The 23,064-nt window shown below is 41.7% G+C and overlaps 1 protein-coding gene across 2 annotated transcripts in view; it reads right to left on the bottom strand.

Moving 5' to 3' along the window:
• nptx2a (neuronal pentraxin 2a) overlaps nucleotides 1-23,064 on the bottom strand; it is a 62,220-nt gene that overhangs the window by 10,464 nt on the left and 28,692 nt on the right. For both annotated transcript variants that reach the window (XM_061974326.2, XM_061974327.2), the window contains exon 3: nucleotides 11,990-12,234. In XM_061974326.2, coding sequence (XP_061830310.2) covers nucleotides 11,990-12,234 — 245 coding nt within the window. The remainder of the gene's footprint in view (nucleotides 1-11,989; nucleotides 12,235-23,064) is intronic.

Below are 23,064 nucleotides of genomic sequence, written 5' to 3'. Positions count from 1 at the left end.
GAGGTTCGTTCTCCCGGAATGCAAGACTGACGGCTCCGGACGAAGGCGTGAAGGTAGGATTAGATTTATTTAATATAATTCACCCAACTACCAAAATACAGGCAGTCCACAGCATACAGCAAACGACAAAAAGGCAAGCGTGCCTAACAAACGTAAAGCTTAAACTTAGCGTAGACTATGGCATGGAACAAAAACTTACTTGGCAAAGGTGTGCCACAAACAATGAAGCCAGAACGAGTGATCAACAAAGGCAGACTTAAATAGTGGTCTCTTGATTAGACACAGGTGTGTCCCGAACGTAAGAGGCAGGTGTAAATCATAGGTCACCATGGAAACTAAAACAAACAAGGGTGCACAAAAACAGGAACTATGGAGTCTTAGACTAACAGAAAATAACAAAAAACATGATCCAGACCACAGATCATGACAGTCTGCACCAGTTATCAATCGCACAGAGTCTTAGCAGATTACACGCAACTTGCCCATTAATAGTACACGGAATTTTAGTTTGCACATGCTATTTAGCGTGGTTATTTGGATATCAGTAGCTCAGTTATTGTAGTGTTTTACAATGACCAGTGTTTGGCTGATGTTTACACTTGCATGGTAGTAAAGAATGTTACTCAACATTGCCTACACAGTTCATAAGATTCTATGATGGCATGATATCCTAAGAAGAAAAATTGTGAAGCATAATATTAAACACATTTCAGATAATCCTCAAATTTTGCAGCATGCTTTTTCCAAATAAATCAGATTTACAAAGCGTGCAGCATCAGCTCTTTCGCTCGGTCACACGCACGCACAGTCTGGCCAACAGAACACTGTGTTAATGTAGTACACGACCGGCGGATTAGAGCCCTGGCAGTCACACCCTGCACATAGTCCAGTAATATTCTCACTTTCAAAACAAACCACGAGGTATTTGGGCAGTAAACGTATGGATTGGCAGACCGGGGTGGTGGTTCCTCTCTTTAAGAAAGGGAACCGGAGGGTGTGTTCCAACTATCGTGGGATCACACTCCTCAGCCTTCCCGGTAAGGTCTATTCAGGTGTACTGGAGAGGAGGCTACGCCGGATAGTCGAACCTCGGATTCAGGAGGAACAGTGTGGTTTTCGTCCTGGTCGTGGAACTGTGGACCAGCTCTACACTCTCGGCAGGGTCCTTGAGGGTGCATGGGAGTTTGCCCAACCTGTCTACATGTGCTTTGTGGACTTGGAGAAGGCATTCGACCGTGTACCCCGGGAAGTCCTGTGGGGAGTGCTCAGAGAGTATGGGGTAACGGACTGTCTTATTGTGGCGGTTCGCTCCCTGTATGATCAGTGTCAGAGCTTGGTCCGCATTGCTGGCAGTAAGTCGGACCCGTTTCCAGTGAGGGTTGGTCTCCGCCAGGGCTGCCCTTTGTCACCGATTCTGTTCATAACCTTTATGGACAGAATTTCTAGGCGCAGTCAGGGTGTTGAGGGTATATGGTTTGGTGGCTACAGGATTAGGTCTCTGCTTTTTGCAGATGATGTGGTCCTGATGGCTTCATCTGGCCAAGATCTTCAGCTCTCACTGGATCGGTTCGCAGCCGAGTGTGAAGCGACTGGGATGGGAATCAGCACCTCCAAGTCTGAGTCCATGGTTCTCGCCCGGAAAAGGGTGGAGTGCCATCTTCGGGTTGGGGAGGAGATCTTGCCCCAAGTGGAGGAGTTCAAGTATCTCGGAGTCTTGTTCACGAGTGAGGGAAGAGTGGATCGTGAGATCGACAGGCGGATCGGTGCGGCGTCTTCAGTAATGCGGACGCTGTATCGATCCGTTGTGGTGAAGAAGGAGCTGAGCCGGAAGGCAAAGCTCTCGATTTACCGGTCGATCTACGTTCCCATCCTCACCTATGGTCATGAGCTTTGGGTCATGACCGAAAGGACAAGATCACGGGTACAAGCGGCCGAAATGAGTTTCCTCCGCCGGGTGGCGGGGCTCTCCCTTAGAGATAGGCTGAGAAGCTCTGTCATCCGAGGGGAGCTCAAAGTAAAGCCGCTGCTCCTCCACATCAAGAGGAGCCAGATGAGGTGGTTTGGGCATCTGGTCAGGATGCCACCCGAAGGAAGGTGTTTCGGGCACGTCCGACCGGTAGGAGGCCACGGGGAAGACCCAGGACACGTTGGGAAGACTATGTCCCCCGGCTGGCCTGGGAACGCCTCGGGATCCCCCGGGAGGAGCTGGACGAAGTGGCTGGGGAGAGGGAAGTCTGGGCTTCCCTGCTTAGGCTGCTGCCCCCGCGACCCGACCTCGGATAAGCGGAAGAAGATGGATGGATGGATGGACGTATGACCACACAGTTCTAGATGAGGCAACTTTCAACTTTTTACTCAGTTGAATGTATGGAATAAACATGTGAACCCTCAACTATATGACCATGCCCGTCATATTCTCACTACCTCCATTACTGTCAAACAGTCTGAAAGACAAACACAAATATAAGTTAACGGCATAGACATTTCTTGCACAATTCTTTACACTTAAAAATACATGTTTGTGGTATGTAGTGTTGTCCCAATACCGTTAGTTTGGTACCGGTACTAAAATTATACTTTTCTAAATAAAAGGGACAACATTGGCTTTATTTAAAAAAAAAATCTTAGGGTACATTCATACTTTCCAACCCTCCTGGATTTTCCGGGAGACTCCCGAAATTCAGCGCCTCTCCCGAAAACCTCCCGGGACACATTTTCTCCCGAAAATCTCCGGAAATTCAGGCGGAGCTGGAAGCCACGCCCCCTCCAGCTCTATGCGGACCTGAGTGACGTGTCAACAGTCTGTATTCACGTCCACTTTCCCACAATATAAACAGCGTGCCTGCCCAATCACGTTATAACTGTAGAATGATCGAGGGCGAGTTCTTGGTTTCTTATGTGGGTTTATTGTTAGGCAGTTTCATTAACGTTCTCCCAGCGCGGTAACAACACACAACAACAGCAGTCATGTTTTATTCTACCGTAAAGCAGTTCGTCTGCCTTAAACAGCAATGTTGTTGTAATATATTGAGTTGGAGGCAATAACCAGGCGAGGTGATGAAGTACGTCTCTTTACTGTAGACTTCAGAACAGACTCACACACTTGACGTCAGGTGCGCAACACCACTTAATCGCTGGCCAACCAAAAAGTAACCCCAGTACGCTATAGCCAACATTCACCAGGAGATGGCAACAGACAAACATAGATCACTCTATTACATTCCTCCCCTTTTAGAAATGTAGAAGTTACTCAAAATAAATAAACAACCCAACCAAAAAATGCAGCAGCTCAATTAAAAAACTGTACTTAAGCCACATTCTTTTTTTTTTTTTTTTTAGTACTGAACTCTTAACCCTCATTTGTAAACAATAACATGCTTATTATACAAACAGTATTTGTACACCTTTAACACAGATTTTTATACTGTCTTCAGAGATTCAGTTTTTTTGGTGGTACTCAAAACCTTTCTGGGTACCTGGGAAAGGGTGTTCAGCATGGTTAGAAAAATAGTGACAGAGAATAGAACAAGGATGGACAATTCAACCCTTAACTTAACAATGAGTAGATGAGTGTTATATGTGTGTATATGTGTAAATAAATGAACACTGAAATTCAAGTATTTCTTTTATTAATATATATATATATGTCTTAATAAGGTTATCCAAAAAATAGTGCTCGATACCGTAGTAGAGCGCAATATATGTATGTGTGGGAAAAAAAATCACAAGACTACTTCATCTCTACAGGCCTGTTTCATGAGGGGGTTCCCTCAATCATCAGGAGATTTTTTCTCCTGATGATTGAGGGAACCCCCTCATGAAACAGGCCTGTAGAGATGAAGTAGTCTTGTGATTTTTTTTCCCACACATACATATATATATATATATATATATATATATATATATATATATATATATATATATATATATATATATATATATATATATATATATATATAATTATATATATATATATAGCTAGAATTCACTGAAAGTCAAGAATTTCTTATATATATATATGTATATACAGTATATATATATATATATATATATATATATATATATATATATATATATATATATATATATATATATATATGAAATACTTGACTTGGTGAATTCTAGCTGTAAATATACTCCTCCCCTCTTAGCCACGCCCCCCCCCCCCGACCACGCCCCCCCACCTCCCGAAATCGGAGGTCTCAAGTTTGGCAAGTATGGGTACATTAAACATATGTTTATTATTGTGATTTAGTCTGCTTGTAAGTACTCTGTGATTGTGCGCTGCCGAACATGCTCGTCTGCTAGTAAAACCAACAATGACATGACGTGACGACGACGGGCGGTATAGTACCGAATATGATTCATTAGTATCGCGGTACTATACTAACACCGGTATACCGTACAAACCTAGTGGTATGAATATAACATTTTAGCATTATGGACCAAATCTGACCAAACTAAGTCTATGAGCATGAACTGATGAAGTCTACTCAGATTAGCGTCGAAACGTATTCTAAGACAAACCAACGAGTCTAGTTGCCATCCATTGAATGCCTTGAGATGATATTAGCAATATGTATGTGTTCAATTAAAGTGTGTTATCCTTAACATTCCTGATATGTAACACAATAATATCGTACTGTGGCTTTAATACCGTGAAAATCTCGTATCGCAAGACTTTGGTACTGTTTCATCCGTAGTCGTTTGTTGATGGGGAAAGACCTTAATGCTAGCGAGCAGGTGCCAGTCGGCAGGTAAGTAGGTAGGTAGGTCTTTATTGTCATTGTACAAGTACAACGGAACTTTGTTTTCTGCACAAACTCGTTCAAGATTAGACAAACAAACAGTGTACAGGGTTACAGAACAGGAAATCTGATGGGTCGCCACAAGGCGCCCCGTAAAAGATAGGAAAAGGTCAATGCTGGGGAAGGATGAGTAAAAAAAATACAATCTAGACTGGGATCCTAAGGGGGCACCCAGTCTGGAGTGGGAAAAAAACCCTCCATAGCAAAGCACATATACATATTACAACATACATCTTGAGAGTTTCAACAAAGGGGAGGGAGTGCGGGGTCACGGTGGCAGGCTGCAGCTCTCAGGCGCTGCCCAGCTGTCCATCACCCCTAAGGGATTCGCGTCAAGGGTATTGGATGGGGGTGTGGGGTATGTGTGTGTGGCGTATATTTTTTCGTGGATGCATGTGTGTGTGTAAGCCGCCAGTCAGTCCAAAGCCAACAACACCAGGTCAGTCCGTGAGTTTATCCAAGTGCAGTTTTCAGTCCTGGTTTTTTTGATCGTTTTAATTTAAAACGGTACAACTAACCATCTAGGTTTTTGCCACGGTTACCATTTGTCAGGACGAGGTCTGTGGGTTGTTTGTTTTCCCGAGATGCAAGTAAAGTTGGATCGGACATGGCTTGGAGGTAAATAGATGATTTTATTTTAACACTAACTACAAAAAGGGTACAGACAAAAGGCGCGCTCAAGGCGGAGATAAACTTGGCTAAGAAACAAAAACTACCACAAAGGCAAAACTATGGACAATAAACAAAAAATTACTTAGAACATGAAAATAGACAAAACTCACTTGGCATGGAACTATGGTAGCATGGGTAACATGCGTAGCAGAAGTCAAACAGAGTTGATGTCGCCAGGCTGACTTCCTGGCGACTATGGGCTTAAATAGTCTTGAACAAGATTAATGACAGGTGTGTGAGTCCAAATGAATCAGGTGCGTGACATGAGGACAGGTGAAAACTAATGGGTTGTCATGGAAACAAAACAAACAAGAGTGCATAAAGAGTCCAAAAACCAAACCGAACATAACCAAAACAAAACATGATCACACAGACATGACACCATTAATACTTGTTATCCTTAGATCCCTTACCGTAACCATAATTGTATTTTCCTTGTCTTTTCTCAGCCCTCGTTTCGTTTTTTTGGGTGACCTTTGCTCCTATAATAATAATAATAATGGATTAGATTTATATAGCGCTTTTCTAGACACTCAAAGCGCTTCACAGAGAAGTGAGAACCCATCTTTCGGTGACCTTTGTTCCTGCAAGCGCGCTGATCACACTCTCTCTCTCCCCACAATGTGGCTTTAGCCAGCGGAGGCGCTGTTGGTTTAGTTTCAATGTGACGCCATTGAGGGGAAATTAAGCCACATCCTTAGAACTCTTCCTACTCACTCGAAAAAAATATTGTACAATTGAGAGTTTAACGACAAATTTACAAAACTAGTACGCCTCAAATTATTAAATATTTGGGGGACTTTAACAGATGCAGACTGGACAATGTTTTACCATCTTTCGAACAGTATGTGGACATTCCAACAGGAAGGGGAAACATATTGGACTTATGCTACGGGAACATCACCGATGCCTTCCGTGCCCGTTCATACCCTCCGCTCTGCAGCAGTGCCCCCCAGTGGACGGAGGACGCAACCACTCAACTCCAAGGCTCCCGGGTAGAGATGCGCGGTTTGCGGACACAACCGCGGATTCCGCGGATTATCCGCGGGTCGGGCAGTTGAAATGAAAAAAAATTAGATTTTATCCGCGGGTCGGGTCGGGCGGTTGAAATAAAAAAAAATTAGATTTTAAATAGATTCAGGCGGGTGGCAGTTAAACCAATTCGGAAATATATATACATAGTTCAATGTTGTTACCCACATACGAAAAACGAGCAGGCACCTGCAGCATATGCCACAACAGAAGAAGAAAAAAAAAAGAGATGGACACTTTTACGGAGCAGAGAAGGGACGCCTCGCCGGGGTCCGGGACCGAGGCCCCTTCCCCCGAGAGGGCCCCACCGGGAGCCGTAGCTGAGGTGATCCGCGAGAAGGGCCCGACGCACGTCCAGGGTCACCACCGCGCCCACCGCACCGACACCCCGCCTCGTCCGTCTTTGCCGTGGCCGGCGTCACGCGCAGCAGGTAAGCAGCTTACCTGCCCGCCACGGGGGCTCGTAACAGGGGTCACTCCGCGCGCTCCGCCCGCGCAGCTTACCTGCCCGCCACCCCCGTTGCCGGGGGCTCGTAACAGGGGTCACTCCGCGCGCAGTGCGCTCACGAAAGGGGTGGGGCTCACCCTGGTGAGCCTAGTGGGCCACTTTTGGTAAGCAGAACTGGCGCTACCGGGATGAACCGAACGCCGGGTTAAGGCGCCCGATGCCGACGCTCATCAGACCCCAGAAAAGGTGTTGGTTGATATAGACAGCAGGACGGTGGCCATGGAAGTCGGAACCCGCTAAGGAGTGTGTAACAACCCACCTGCCGAATCAACTAGCCCTGAAAATGGATGGCGCTGGAGCGTCGGGCCCATACCCGGCCGTCGCCGGCAGCGAGAGCCGCGAGGGCTAGGCCGCGACGAGTAGGATGGCCGCCGCGGTGCGCGCTGAAGCCTCGGGCGTGAGCCCGGGTGGAGCCGCCGCGGGTGCGAGGGACATCGCACCTCCACGCGCTTGGAGGTGCGCTCAGCGCGGCTCCCAGATGATTGCGCACTGGTGTGCGTCTGGGCCGTGACAGCGTGGCACGCATTGAATGTCTCTGCTGCATTGGATCAGTCTCCTTTCTTTAACAGGCAAAAGCTTTATAACCTCACTAATGCCTTGCATCGTCTATATTAGATATATAACAACGGGCGGGTTCGGGCGGATGCGGTTTTGATTAAATGTTAGTTCGGGTGGATGCGGATGGTTGACGACTTTTGTGATGCGGTTGCGGATGAAATAATTGCCTATCCGCGCATCTCTACTCCCGGGCTTGTACTGACTGGGCCATTTTTGATGGTAGTCTGAATGACAGGGTCTTTGTCATTACAGACTACATCAAATTATGCATCAGCTCCACAATACCAACCAAAACAATACATATTTATCCCAACTCCAAACCATGGATTACCCCACAATTAAAAAAGAGCCAGAAGGAAGAACATGAATCCTTCATGCAACAGGACTGGGCCAGCCTCAAGGCAAAAAAAAATAGGAAGTATTTAAAGCAAAACTGAAGTACAAAAACAAACTGGAAACCGAATTCAGCAACATGACCAAGCAGGCCTTTCAGAAGGTGAAAACCCTGACAGGATGCCAACCAAAAACATCATGCACTGTCAGTGACCCGGAAACCCTCTCTAAAGACATGTTTTACCCGTTTTGATCATTTGGACTTCTCACCAGAGTGTCAGGACCTGCTGAAAGCCCTCCCACCACCAGACCCCGAGGAACCGGCCCCCTTCACAGAGGAGGAAGTACAGCGCCAGCTGAGCCGCTGCATGAGATAAATAATATTATTTGATATTTTACGGTAATGTGTTAATAATTTCAAACATAAGTCGCTCCAGAGTATAAGTGGCACCCCCGGCCAAACTATGAAAAAAACTGTGACTCATAATCCGAAAAAAAAAAAATACAAAAAATAAAAATAATAAATATATATATACAAACCCCGTTTCCATATGAGTTGGGAAATTGTGTTAGATGTAAATATAAATAGAATACAATGATTTGCAAATTATTTTCAACCCATATTCAGTTGAATGCACTACAATGACAACATATTTGATGTTCAAACTCTTTTTTTTTTTGCAAATAATAATTAACTTAGAATTTCATGGCTGCAACACGTGCCAAAGTAGTTGGGAAAGGGCATGTTCACCACTGTGTTACATGGCCTTTCCTTTTAACAACACTCAGTAAACGTTTGGGAACTGAGGAGACACATTTTTGAAGCTTCTCAAGTGGAATTCTTTCCCATTCTTGCTTGATGTACAGCTTAAGTTGTTCAAATTCTCCGTTGTGGTATTTTAGGCTTCATAATGCGCCACACATTTTCAATGGGAGACAGGTCTGGACTACAGGCAGGCCAGTCTAGTACCCGCACTCTTTTACTATGAAGCCACGTTGATGTAACACGTGGCTTGGCATTGTCTTGCTGAAATAAGCAGGGGCGTCCATGGTAACGTTGCTTGGATGGCAACATATGTTGCTCCAAAACCTGTATGTACCTTTCAGCATTAATGGCGCCTTCACAGATGTGTAAGTTACCCATGCCTTGGGCACTAATACACCCCCATACCATCACAGATGCTGGCTTTTCAACTTTGCGCCTATAACAATCCGGATGGTTCTTTTCCCCTTTGGTCCGGAGGACACGACGTCCACAGTTTCCAAAAACAATTTGAAATGTGGACTCGTCAGACCACAGAATACTTTTCCACTTTGCATCAGTCCATCTTAGATGAGCTCAGGCCCAGCGAAGCCGACGGCGTTTCTGGGTGTTGTTGATAAACGGTTTTCGCCTTGCATAGGAGAGTTTTAACTTGCACTTACAGATGTAGCGACCAACTGTAGTTACTGACAGTGGGTTTCTGAAGTGTTCCTGAGCCCATGTGGTGATATCCTTTACACACTGATGTCGCTTGTTGATGCAGTACAGCCTGAGGGATCGAAGGTCACGGGCTTAGCTGCGTACGTGCAGTGATTTCTCCAGATTCTCTGAACCCTTTGATGATATTACGGACCGTAGATGGTGAAATCCCTAAATTCCTTGCAATAGCTGGTTGAGAAAGGTTTTTCTTAAACAATTTGCTCACGCATTTGTTGACAAAGTGGTGACCCTCGCCCCATCCTTGTTTGTGAATGACTGAGCATTTCATGGAATCTACTTTTATACCCAATCATGGCACCCACCTGTTCCCAATTAGCCTGCACACCTGTGGGATGTTCCAAATAAGTGTTTTGATGAGCATTCCTCAACTTTATCAGTATTTATTGCCACCTTTTCCCAACTTCTTTGTCACGTGTTGCTGGCATCAAATTCTAAAGTTAATGATTATTTGCAAAAAAAAAAAAAATGTTTATGAGTTTGAACATCAAATATGTTGTCTTTGTAGCATATTCAACTGAATATGGGTTGAAAATGAATAATTGTATTCCGTTTATATTTACGTCTAACACAATTTCCCAACTCATATGGAAACGGGGTTTGTATATATACAGGTAAAAGCCAGTAAATTAGAATATTTTGAAAAACTTGATTTATTTCAGTAATTGCATTCAAAAGGTGTAACTTGTACATTATATTTATTCATTGCACACAGACTGATGCATTCAAATGTTTATTTCATTTAATTTTGATGATTTGAAGTGGCAACAAATGAAAATCCAAAATTCCGTGTGTCACAAAATTAGAATATTACTTAAGGCTAATACAAAAAAGGGATTTTTAGAAATGTTGGCCAACTGAAAAGTATGAAAATGAAAAATATGAGCATGTACAATACTCAATACTTGGTTGGAGCTCCTTTTGCCTCAATTACTGCGTTAATGCGGCGTGGCATGGAGTCGATGAGTTTCTGGCACTGCTCAGGTGTTATGAGAGCCCAGGTTGCTCTGATAGTGGCCTTCAACTCTTCTGCGTTTTTGGGTCTGGCATTCTGCATCTTCCTTTTCACAATACCCCACAGATTTTCTATGGGGCTAAGGTCAGGGGAGTTGGCGGGCCAATTTAGAACAGAAATACCATGGTCCGTAAACCAGGCATGGGTAGATTTTGCGCTGTGTGCAGGCGCCAAGTCCTGTTGGAACTTGAAATCTCCATCTTCATAGAGCAGGTCAGCAGCAGGAAGCATGAAGTGCTCTAAAACTTGCTGGTAGACGGCTGCGTTGACCCTGGATCTCAGGAAACAGAGTGGACCGACACCAGCAGATGACATGGCACCCCAAACCATCACTGATGGTGGAAACTTTACACTAGACTTCAGGCAACGTGGATCCTGTGCCTCTCCTGTCTTCCTCCAGACTCTGGGACCTCGATTTCCAAAGGAAATGCAAAATTTGCATGGTTGGGTGATGGTTTGGGGTGCCATGTCATCTGCTGGTGTCGGTCCACTCTGTTTCCTGAGATCCAGGGTCAACGCAGCCGTCTACCAGCAAGTTTTAGAGCACTTCATGCTTCCTGCTGCTGACCTGCTCTATGGAGATGGAGATTTCAAGTTCCAACAGGACTTGGCGCCTGCACACAGCGCAAAATCTACCCGTGCCTGGTTTACGGACCATGGTATTTCTGTTCTAAATTGGCCCGCCAACTCCCCTGACCTTAGCCCCATAGAAAATCTGTGGGGTATTGTGAAAAGGAAGATGCAGAATGCCAGACCCAAAAACGCAGAAGAGTTGAAGGCCACTATCAGAGCAACCTGGGCTCTCATAACACCTGAGCAGTGCCAGAAACTCATCGACTCCATGCCACGCCGCATTAACGCAGTAAATGAGGCAAAAGGAGCTCCAACCAAGTATTGAGTATTGTACATGCTCATATTTTTCATTTTCATACTTTTCAGTTGGCCAACATTTCTAAAAATCCCTTTTTTGTATTAGCCTTAAGTAATATTGTAATTTTGTGACACACGGAATTTTGGATTTTCATTTGTTGCCACTTCAAATCATCAAAATTAAATGAAATAAACATTTGAATGCATCAGTCTGTGTGCAATGAATAAATATAATGTACAAGTTACACCTTTTGAATGCAATTACTGAAATAAATCAAGTTTTTCAAAATATTCTAATTTACTGGCTTTTACCTGTATATATATTTATATGCATGTAAAACTGCTCATGTGTTGCTCAGTTGCATGATTAAACCCTAATAACGGCATGCGATTGTAGTTACAACATTAGCATTTACAGGAAGGGGGGAAAAAAAGGATAAGGCCCTTAAATAAGCACACTGATTCTCTAATGAATTACTGCTATTCTGGAGCCAGTGTGGAATGTGGGTCAGTCATATGAAATGTTTATAAGATGCTAATTAAATAATCACAGCTGAAGGTCAGCGAAACTCTGCTCAGTTGTTGTGCTCAAAGGTAAGCAACATGCCAACCAGCGCGTGCTTAATGAGCATCGCCAACGTTCATTAGCATCCTCACAGCCAGAGGTGTCGACAAAACCAGGGCGCAATGATACCATCAAACAAAGTGCTTACCTTGTCGTTAACCAGCAGCTCGATGGGGTTGTTCCCCCATTCGATCAGCACGATCTCGTTAGCCTGTCCCGGTACTCCGTAAGAGAAGGGGGTCCCTATGCCCGGACTGGCGCTGGACTTGAGCCACATGCAGACGGTGAAGGCGTACATTTCTGGGAGGCTCTTCTTGATGCGGCCGTACAAGTAGTTGGTGCGCAGGGAGAGGGACACCTTGAAGTCCTCAGGCGACTTGAAGGCGTTGTTATCTGAGAAGACATCGAGGTCAGAGGTTGTTTGTTTTTTCAGCCAAAACATGGATTAAAGTCCTGGCACAGGAGTTTATCTACAAAAACCCAAAAGCAATGAAGTTGTCACGTTGTGTAAAAGGTAAATAAAAAGAGAATACAATGATTTGTTAATCCTTTTCAACTTATATTCAATTGAATAGACTGCAAAGACAAGATATTTAACGTTCCAACTGAGAAATTTCATTTTTTTTTTGCAAATATTCATTAACTTATAATGGCAGCAACACATTGCAAAAAAGTTGGCACAGGGGCATTTTTCCTACTGTGTTACATGGCCTTTCCTTTTAACAACACTCAGTAAACGTTTGGGAACTGAGAAATTTCATTTTTTTTTGGCAAATATTCATTAACTTAGAATTTAATGGCAGCAACACATTGCAAAAAAGTTGTCACAGGGGCATTTTTACTACTGTGTTACATGGCCTTTCCTTTTAACAACACTCAGTAAACGTTTGGGAACTGAGAAATTTCATTTTTTTTTTTGCAAATATTCATTAACTTAGAATTTAATGGCAGCAACACATTGCAAAAAAGTTGTCACTAGGGCATTTTTACTACTGTGTTACATGGCCTTTCCTTTTAACAACACTCAGTAAGCGTTTGGGAACTGAGAAATTTCCTTTTTTTTTGCAAATATTCATTAACTTAGAATTTAATGGCAGCAACACGTTGCAAAAAAGTTGGCACAGGGGCATTTTTACTACTGTGTTACATGGCTTTTCCTTTTAACAACACTCAGTAAACGTTTGGGAACTGAGAAATTTCATTTTTTTTTGCAAATATTCATTAACTTAGAATTTAATGGCAGCAACACATTGCAAAAAAGTTGGCACAGGGGCATTTTTACTACTGTGTTACATGGCCTTTCCTTTTAACAACACTCAGTAAACGTTTGGGAACTGAGAAATTTCATTTTTTTTTGCAAATATTCATTAACTTAGAATTTAATGGCAGCAACACATTGCAAAAAAGTTGGCACAGGGGCATTTTTACTACTGTGTTACATGGCCTTTCCTTTTAACAAGACTCAGTAAACGTTTGGGAACTGAGAAATTTCATTTTTTTTTGCAAATATTCATTAACTTAGAATTTAATGGCAGCAACACATTGCAAAAACGTTCGCACAGGGGCATTTTTACTACTGTGTTTCATGGCCTTTCCTTTTAACAACACTCAGTAAACGTTTGGGAACTGAGAAATTTCATTTTTTTTGGCAAATATTCATTAACTTAGAATTTAATGGTAGCAACACATTGCAAAAAAGTTGGCACAGGGGCATTTTTACCACTGTGTTACATGGCCTTTCCTTTTAACAACACTCAGTAAACGTTTGGGAACTGAAAAATTTCATTTCTTTTTGCAAATATTCATTAACTTAGAATTTAATGGCAGCAACACATTGCAAAAAAGTTGTCACAGGGGCATTTTTACTACTGTGTTACATGGCCTTTCCTTTTAACAACACTCAGTAAACGTTTGGGAATTGAGAAATTTCATTTTTTTTTGCAAATATTCATTAACTTAGAATTTAATGGCAGCAACACATTGCAAAAAAGTTGGCACAGGGGCATTTTTACTACTGTGTTACATGGCCTTTCCTTTTAACAACACTCAGTAAACGTTTGGGAACAGAGAAATTTCTTTTTTTTTTTTTGCAAATATTCATTAACTTAGAATTTAATGGCAGCAACACATTGCAAAAAAGTTGGCACAGGGGAATTTTTACTACTGTGTTACATGGCCTTTCCTTTTAACAACACTCAGTAAACGTTTGGGAACTGAGAAATTTCTTTTTTTTTTTGCAAATATTCATTAACTTAGAATTTAATGGCAGCAACACATTGCAAAAAAGTTGGCACAGGGGCATTTTTACTACTGTGTTACATGGCCTTTCCTTTTAACAACACTCAGTAAACGTTTGGGAACTGAGAAATTTCATTTTTTTTTTGCAAATATTCATTAACTTAGAATTTAATGGCAGCAACACATTGCAAAAAAGTTGGCACAGGGGCATTTTTACCACTGTGTTACATGGCCTTTCCTTTTAACAACACTCAGTAAACGTTTGGGAACTGAAACATTTCATTTTTTTTGCAAATATTCATTAACTTAGAATTTAATGGCAGCAACACATTGCAAAAAAGTTGTCACAGGGGCATTTTTACTACTGTGTTACATGGCCTTTCCTTTTAACAACACTCAGTAAACGTTTGGGAATTGAGAAATTTCATTTTTTTTTGCAAATATTCATTAACTTAGAATTTAATGGCAGCAACACATTGCAAAAAAGTTGGCACAGGGGCATTTTTACTACTGTGTTACATGGCCTTTCCTTTTAACAACACTCAGTAAACGTTTGGGAACTGAGAAATTTCTTTTTTTTTTTTGCAAATATTCATTAACTTAGAATTTAATGGCAGCAACACATTGCAAAAAAGTTGGCACAGGGGCATTTTTACTACTGTGTTACATGGCCTTTCCTTTTAACAACACTCAGTAAACATTTGGGAACTGAGAAATTTCTTTTTTTTTTTGCAAATATTCATTAACTTAGAATTTAATGGCAGCAACAAATTGCAAAAATGTTGGCACAGGGGCATTTTTACTACTGTGTTACATGGCCTTTCCTTTTAACAACACTCAGTAAACGTTTGGGAACTGAGAAATTTCATTTTTTTTTTGCAAATATTCATTAACTTAGAATTTAATGGCAGCAACACATTGCAAAAAAGTTGGCACAGGGGCATTTTTACCACTGTGTTACATGGCCTTTCCTTTTAACAACACTCAGTAAACGTTTGGGAACTGAAACATTTCATTTTTTTTGCAAATATTCATTAACTTAGAATTTAATGGCAGCAACACATTGCAAAAAAGTTGTCACAGGGGCATTTTTACTACTGTGTTACATGGCCTTTCCTTTTAACAACACTCAGTAAACGTTTGGGAACTGAGAAATTTCATTTTTTTTTGCAAATATTCATTAACTTAGAATTTAATGGCAGCAACACATTGCAAAAAAGTTGGCACAGGGGCATTTTTACTACTGTGTTACATGGCTTTTCCTTTTAACAATACTCAGTAAACGTTTGGGAACTGAGAAATTTCATTTTTTTTTGCAAATATTCATTAACTTAGAATTTAATGACAGCAAAACATTGCAAAAAAGTTGTCACAGGGGCATTTTTACTACTGTGTTACATGGCCTTTCCTTTTAACAACACTCAGTAAACGTTTGGGAACTGAGAAATTTCATTTTTTTTTGCAAATATTCATTAACTTAGAATTTAATGGCAGCAACACATTGCAAAAAAGTTGTCACAGGGGCATTTTTACTACTGTGTTACATGGCCTTTCCTTTTAACAACACTCAGTAAACGTTTGGGAACTGAGAAATTTCATTTTTTTTTTGCAAATATTCATTAACTTAGAATTTAATGGCAGCAACACATTGCAAAAAAGTTGTCACAGGGGCATTTTTACTACTGTGTTACATGGCCTTTCCTTTTAACAAGACTCAGTAAACGTTTGGGAACTGAGAAATTTCATTTTTTTTTGCAAATATTCATTAACTTAGAATTTAATGGCAGCAACACATTGCAAAAAAGTTGGCACAGGGGCATTTTTACTACTGTGTTACATGGCCCTTCCTTTTAACAACACTCAGTAAACGTATGGGAACTGAGAAATTTCATTTTTTTTTTGCAAATATTCATTAACTTAGAATTTAATGGCAGCAACACATTGCAAAAAAGTTGGCACAGGGGCATTTTTACTACTGTGTTACATGGCCTTTCCTTTTAACAAGACTCAGTAAACGTTTGGGAACTGAGAAATTTCATTTTTTTTTTGCAAATATTCATTAACTTAGAATTTAATGGCAACAACACATTGCAAAAAAGTTGGCACAGGGGCATTTTTACTACTGTGTTACATGGCCCTTCCTTTTAACAACACTCAGTAAACGTATGGGAACTGAGAAATTTCATTTTTTTTTTGCAAATATTCATTAACTTAGAATTTAATGGCAGCAACACATTGCAAAAAAGTTGGCACAGGGGCATTTTTACTACTGTGTTACATGGCTTTTCCTTTTAACAACACTCAGTAAATGTTTGGGAACTGAGAAATTTCATTTTTTTTTTGCAAATATTCATAAACTTAGAATTTAATGGCAGCAACACATTGCAAAAAAGTTGGCACAGGGGCATGTTTACTACTGTGTTACATGGCCTTTCCTTTTAACAATACTCAGTAAACGTTTGGGAACTGAGGAGACACATTTTTGAAGCTTTTCAGGTGGAATTCTTTCCCATTCTTGCTTGGTGTACAGCTTAAGTTGTTCAACAGTCCGGGGTCTCTGTTGTAGTATTTTAGGCTTCATAATGCGCCACACATTTTCAATGGGAGACAGGTCTGGACTACAGGCAGGCCAGTCTAGTACCCGCACTCTTTTACTATGAAGCCACATTGATGTAACACGTGGCTTGGCATGGTCTTGCTGAAATAAGCAGGGGCGTCCATGGCAACGTTGCTTGGATGGCAACATATGTTGCTCCAAAACCTGTATGTACCTTTCAGCATTAATGGCGCCTTCACAGATGTGTAAGTTACCCATGTCTTCATCACAGATGCTGGCTTTTCAACTTTGAGCCTATAACAATCCGGATGGTTCTTTTCCCCTTTGGTCCGGAGGACACGACGTCCACAGTTTCCAAAACAATTTGAAAAGTGGACTCGTCAGACCACAGAACACTTTTCCACTTTGTATCAGTCCATCTTAGATGAGCTCAAGCCCAGCGAAGCCGACGGCGTTTCTGGGTGTTGTTGATAAACGGTTTTCGCTTTGCATAGGAGAGTTTTAACTTGCACTTACAGATGCAGCGACCAACTGTTGTTACTGACAGTGGGTTTCTGAAGTGTTCCTGAGCCCATGTGGTGATATCCTTTACACACTGATCACACTGATGTCGCTTGTTGATGCAGTACAGCCTGAGGGATCGAAGGTCATGAGCTTAAGTTGTTCAACAGTCCGGGGTCTCCGTTGTGGTATTTTAGGCTTCATAATGCGCCACACATTTTCAATGGGAGACAGGTCTGGACTACAGGCAGGCCAGTCTAGTACCCGCACTCTTTTACTATGAAGCCACGCTGTTGTAACACGTGGCTTGGCATTGTCTTGTCAAGTCAACTTTATTTATATAGCACCTTTACGACAACTTTTAAATTGAACCAAAGTGCTTTACAGGTTAAAAAAAAGCATAGAACAAAAAACAAAAACAAAACAAAAAACAAAACAAAACAAAAAAAACAACAAAAAAACAAAAACAAACAAACAAAGAACGTAAACAATGAATGAGCTGAACAAGATAGTGTCATGTCTGTGTGATCATGTTTTGTTTTAGTCATGTTCGGTTTTGTTTTTGGACTTTTTGTGCACTTTTGTTTTGTTTTGTCACCATAGCAACCATTAGTTTAGTCACGTCACGCACCTGTTTCACGTTTTGAGTCACACACCTGCTTTCACTAATCATGTCTATAGTATTTAAGTTCATTGTTTTCAGTTTGTCGTTCCGACGACATCTCACATTTATGCTCTGTACATTCCTGACCCTTTTTTCATGTCCATCGTTCATGCTGCTCCTCTTGTCCATGCCAAGTAAGTTTTGTTTATTAATGCCACAGTTAGTGTTTTTTGTTGTTCATAGTTTCTGCCTTTGTGCAAGTATTTGTTTTCATAGCCAAGTTGTTTCTCCGCCACTGTGCGCGCTTTTCGTTTGTACTTTTTTTTGATAATAATAATAAATCATGTACTCACATTCCCATCTCGCCCGAGCCAATTTTCCGTTGCATTCCGGAAAAGCAAACACCCAGGACCAAGTCCTGACAGATAGTGTAAAAACAATACGGTAAAAGGGGTCGAATAAAAAGTAAAAATTTGCTAAATAAAAATAATAATAATAAAAGTGCGAAAGGGGCGGGTGGGGGGGGGGGGATAGAAATGGTGGCCTAGTGGGCGGACTCAGCTCAGGTCAAAGGCCAGCGAGAAGAGATAGGTCTTAAGAAGGGTTTTGAAGACCCCCAGGCTCTGGGCTGACCTAATGTGGAGGGGAAGGCTGTTCCAGAGCTTAGGGGCGGCAATGGAAAAGGCTCTGTCCCCTCTGGTCTTTAGCCTGGATCTGGGGACCGCCAACAGCATTTGGTCAGCTGACCTTAGGGCTCTAGATGAGGTATGATGATGCAGGAGCTCGGTCAGGTATTGTGGGGCCAGACCATTTTGCTGAAATAAGCAGGGGCGTCCATGATAACGTCGCTTGGATGGCAACATATGTTGCTCCAAAACCTGTATGTACCTTTCAGCATTAATGGTGCCTTCACAGATGTGTAAGTTACCCATGTCTTGGGCACTAATACACCCCCATACCATCACAGATGCTGGCTTTTCAACTTTGAGCCTAGAACAATCCGGATGGTTCTTTTCCTCTTTGTTCCGGAGTACACGACATCCACAGTTTCCAAAAACAATTTGAAATGTGGACTCGTCAGACCACAGAACAATTTTCCACTTTGCATCAGTCCATCTTAGATGAGCTCGGGCCCAGCGAAGCCGGCGGCGTTTCTGGGTGTTGTTGATAAATGGCTTTGGCTTTGCATAGTAGAGTTTTAACTTGCACTTACAGATGTAGCAACCAACTGTAGTTACTGACAGTGTTTTTATGAAGTGGTTTGAAAAGGTTGAAAAATGTGGAAATGGTGCAAGTTTGAAAAATGGCCAATTCATTTTGAATGGGAAAAAATGTCCTGGAAAACCTGGAATTCTAGGGAAATCTGGGAATTTTTGGAATATGTCAAAGGAAAGCCTGTGATTCCCGAATAGGCTGAACAGTTTGAAGTTAGGACGGTTTGAATCGGGTGAAAAATGTGGAAGGTAGAGCGCGCCAAAATCTGGAGAATAATAATAATAATAATAATAAGAATAAATAAATGAATTTTGGTGTAGAAATTTTGGAGCATTCACACAATTATTATTATTTTTAATTACGATTTTAATGATTTCAACCAATAAAACTAGAAGATGGGGCCAAAATAATATTACATATATTATTAGTATTTTTATTTTTTTCATTTATTAATTTATTTCAGGCAATGACATAAAAAAAGGAATACAAGGTAGACAACACATAATAGTATAAATTAATATAATGCAAAAGGTAATGTACAGTATGTATGAATTATCAAATTAATATTTTAGATATTATGGCAAAATTTTGTATTTTTACTGTAGTAAGCATATTAGTGGAGAACATTGCAATTAAAAATTGTCTGCAGTAGCAATAGTTAAGTTTCTTTTATAATGCAATGAAATGCAATAGAACTCTTAAAAAGTATAGCAAAATTTCATTTTCAGTATGAACTCGTCCAAAATGCTAAAGTTTTTGTTTAAAATCAGACTGCTTTCTTCTGCAAACTATTCTTTCCGAACATTTTTGCTGAGATTTTTAGCAGGATCTCAACTGTAGTTTGGTTTGTACTGAGCGATTCGACAAATTATTCAGATTTAAAATGTACTCAAAAAAATTACAGTTTAATTTGGGGTTTCATACTTCATCATAGTTTCTGGGTGTTGTTGATAAATGGCTTTCGCTTTGCATAGTAGTTTTAACTTGCACTTACAGATGTAGCGACAAACCGTAGTTACTGACAGTGGTTTTTCTGAAGTGGTTTGAAAAGGTTGAAAAATGTGGAAATGGTGCAAGTTTGAAAAATGGCCAATTCATTTTGAATGGGAAAAAATGTCCCGGAAAACCTGGAAATCTGGGAAATCTGGGAATTTTTGGAATATGTCAATGGAAAGCTTGTGATTCCCGAATAGGCTGAAAAGTTTGAGGTTGGAACAGTTTGAATCGGGTGAAAAATGTGGAAGGCAAATGCTTTGGAGCATTCACACAATTTTATTATTTTTAATTACGATTATAATGATTTCAACCAATAAGACTAGAAAATGATGGCAAAATAATATTATATATATTATCAAATTAATATTTTAAATATTGTGGCAAAAATATTGTATTTTTACTGTAGTAAGCATATTTGTGGAGAACATTGCAATTAAAAATTGTTAAAGTTTTTGTTTAAAATCAGACTGCTTTCTTCTGCAAACTATTCTGTCCTAACATTTTTGCTGAGATTTTTAGCAGGATCTCAACTCTAGTTTGGTTTGTACTGAGCGATTCGACAAATTATTCAGATTTAAAATGTACTCAAAAAACTACAGTTTAATTTGGGGTTTCATACTTCATCATAGTTTCTGGGTGTTGTTGATAAATGGCCTTCGCTTTGCATAGTAGTTTTAACTTGCACTTACAGATGTAGCGAAAAACTGTAGTTACTGACAGTGGTTTTTCTGAAGTGGTTTGAAAAGGTTGAAAAATGTGGAAATGGTGCAAGTTTGAAAAATGGCCAATTCATTTTGAATGGGAAAAAATGTCCCGGAAAACCTGGAATTCTGGGAAAACTGGGAAATTTTGAAATTTGTCAAGGGAAAGTCCGCGATTCCCGAATCGGCTGAACAGTTTGAAGTTGGAATAGTTTGAATCGGGTGAAAAATGTGGAAGGCAAATGCTTTGGAGCATTCACACAATTTTATTATTTTTAATTACGATTATAATGATTTCAACCATTAGGTTTTTAGGGAGTTAAAAAGCTCCTCGGTGGCAGGGCCCCGGGGGTAGATGAGATCCGCCCGGAGTTCCTTAAGGCTCTGGATGCTGTGGGGCTGTCTTGGTTGACAAGACTCTGCAGCATCGCGTGGACATCGGGGGCGGTACCTCTGGATTGGCAGACCGGGGTGGTGGTTCCTCTCTTTAAGAAGGGGAACCGGAGGGTGTGTTCTAACTATCGTGGGATCACACTCCTCAGCCTTCCCGGTAAGGTCTATTCAGGTGTACTGGAGAGGAGGCTACGCCGGATAGTCGAACCTCGGATTCAGGAGGAACAGTGTGGTTTTCGTCCTGGTCGTGGAACTGTGGACCAGCTCTATATTCTCGGCAGGGTCCTTGAGGGTGCATGGGAGTTTGCCCAACCAGTCTACATGTGTTTTGTGGACTTGGAGAAGGCATTCGACCGTGTCCCTCGGGAAGTCCTGTGGGGAGTGCTCAGAGAGTATGGGGTATCGGACTGTCTGATTGTGGCAGTCCGCTCCCTGTATGCTCAGTGCCAGAGCTTGGTCTGCATTGCCGGCAGTAAGTCGGACACGTTTCCAGTGAGGGTTGGACTCCGCCAAAGCTGCCCTTTGTCACCGATTATGTTCATAACTTTTATGGACAGAATTTCTAGGCGCAGTCAAGGCGTTGAGGGGATCTGGTTTGGTGGCTGCAGGATTAGGTCTCTGCTTTTTGCAGATGATGTGGTCCTGATGGCTTCATCTGGCCAGGATCTTCAACTCTCACTGGATCGGTTCGCAGCCGAGTGTGAAGCGACTGGGATGAGAATCAGCACCTCCAAGTCCGAGTCCATGGTTCTCGCCTGGAAAAGGGTGGAGTGCCATCTCCGGGTTGGGGAGGAGATCTTGCCCCAAGTGGAGGAGTTCAAGTACCTCGGAGTCTTGTTCACGAGTGAGGGAAGAGTGGATCGTGAGATCGACAGGCGGATCGGTGCGGCATCTTCAGTAATGCGGACGCGGTATCGATCTGTTGTGGTGAAGAAGGAGCTGAGCCGGAAGGCAAAGCTCTCAATTTACCGGTCGATCTACGTTCCCATCCTCACCTATGGTCATGAGCTTTGGGTCATGACCGAAAGGACAAGATCACGGGTACAAGCGGCCGAAATGAGTTTCCTCCGCCGGGTGGCGGGGCTCTCCCTTAGAGATAGGGTGAGAAGCTCTGCCATCCGGGAGGAGCTCAAAGTAAAGCCGCTGCTTCTCCACATCGAGAGGAGCCAGATGAGGTGGTTCGGGCATCTGGTCAGGATGCCACCCGAACGCCTCCCTAGGGAGGTGTTTAGGGCACGTCCGACCGGTAGGAGGCCGCGGGGAAGACCCAGGACACGTTGGGAAGACTATGTCTCCCGGCTGGCCTGGGAACGCCTCGGGGTCCCACAGGAAGAGCTGGACGAAGTGGCTGGGGAGAGGGAAGTCTGGGCTTCCCTGCTTAGGCTGCTGCCCCCGCGACCCGACCTCGGATAAGCGGAAGAAGTTGGATGGATGGAATGATTTCAACCAATAAGACTAGAAAATGATGGCGAAATAATATTATATATATATGTATATTATCAAATTAATATTTTAAATATTGTGGCAAAAATATTGTATTTTTACTGTAGTAAGCATATTTGTGGAGAACATTGCAAATACAAATTGTCTGCAGTAGCAATAGTTACGTTTCTTTTGGGGAAACATAGTTGAAATGCAATAGAACTCTTAAAAAGTAGAGCAAAATTTCATTTTCAGTATGAACTCGTCCAAAATGCTAAAGTTTTTGTTTAAAATCTGACTGATTTCTTCTGCAAAATGTTCTTTCCCAACATTTTTGCTGAGATTTTTAGCAGGATCTTAAATTATTCAGATTTAAAATGTACTCAAAAAACTACAGTTTAATTTGGGGTTTCATATTTCATCATCATAGGTCGGGTGTTGTAGTCGAGCATATCTGAGTTTCTCAATTATTGATTAGTCAGCCTTGCAAAATCCAGATTACACGAGTTAGGATACAAACAAGACAAGGAATAATAAGTACGAAAGACATAAATATAAATATAAATGCCTGACTGACTCTCATCAGGGAAGACTCG

Source organism: Nerophis lumbriciformis, linkage group LG22 (assembly GCF_033978685.3).
Source record: "Nerophis lumbriciformis linkage group LG22, RoL_Nlum_v2.1, whole genome shotgun sequence".
Classification (NCBI taxonomy): domain Eukaryota; kingdom Metazoa; phylum Chordata; class Actinopteri; order Syngnathiformes; family Syngnathidae; genus Nerophis; species Nerophis lumbriciformis.
Note: the sequence above shows the minus strand (reverse complement) of the source record. Positions and strands in the feature narration are given on the sequence as shown.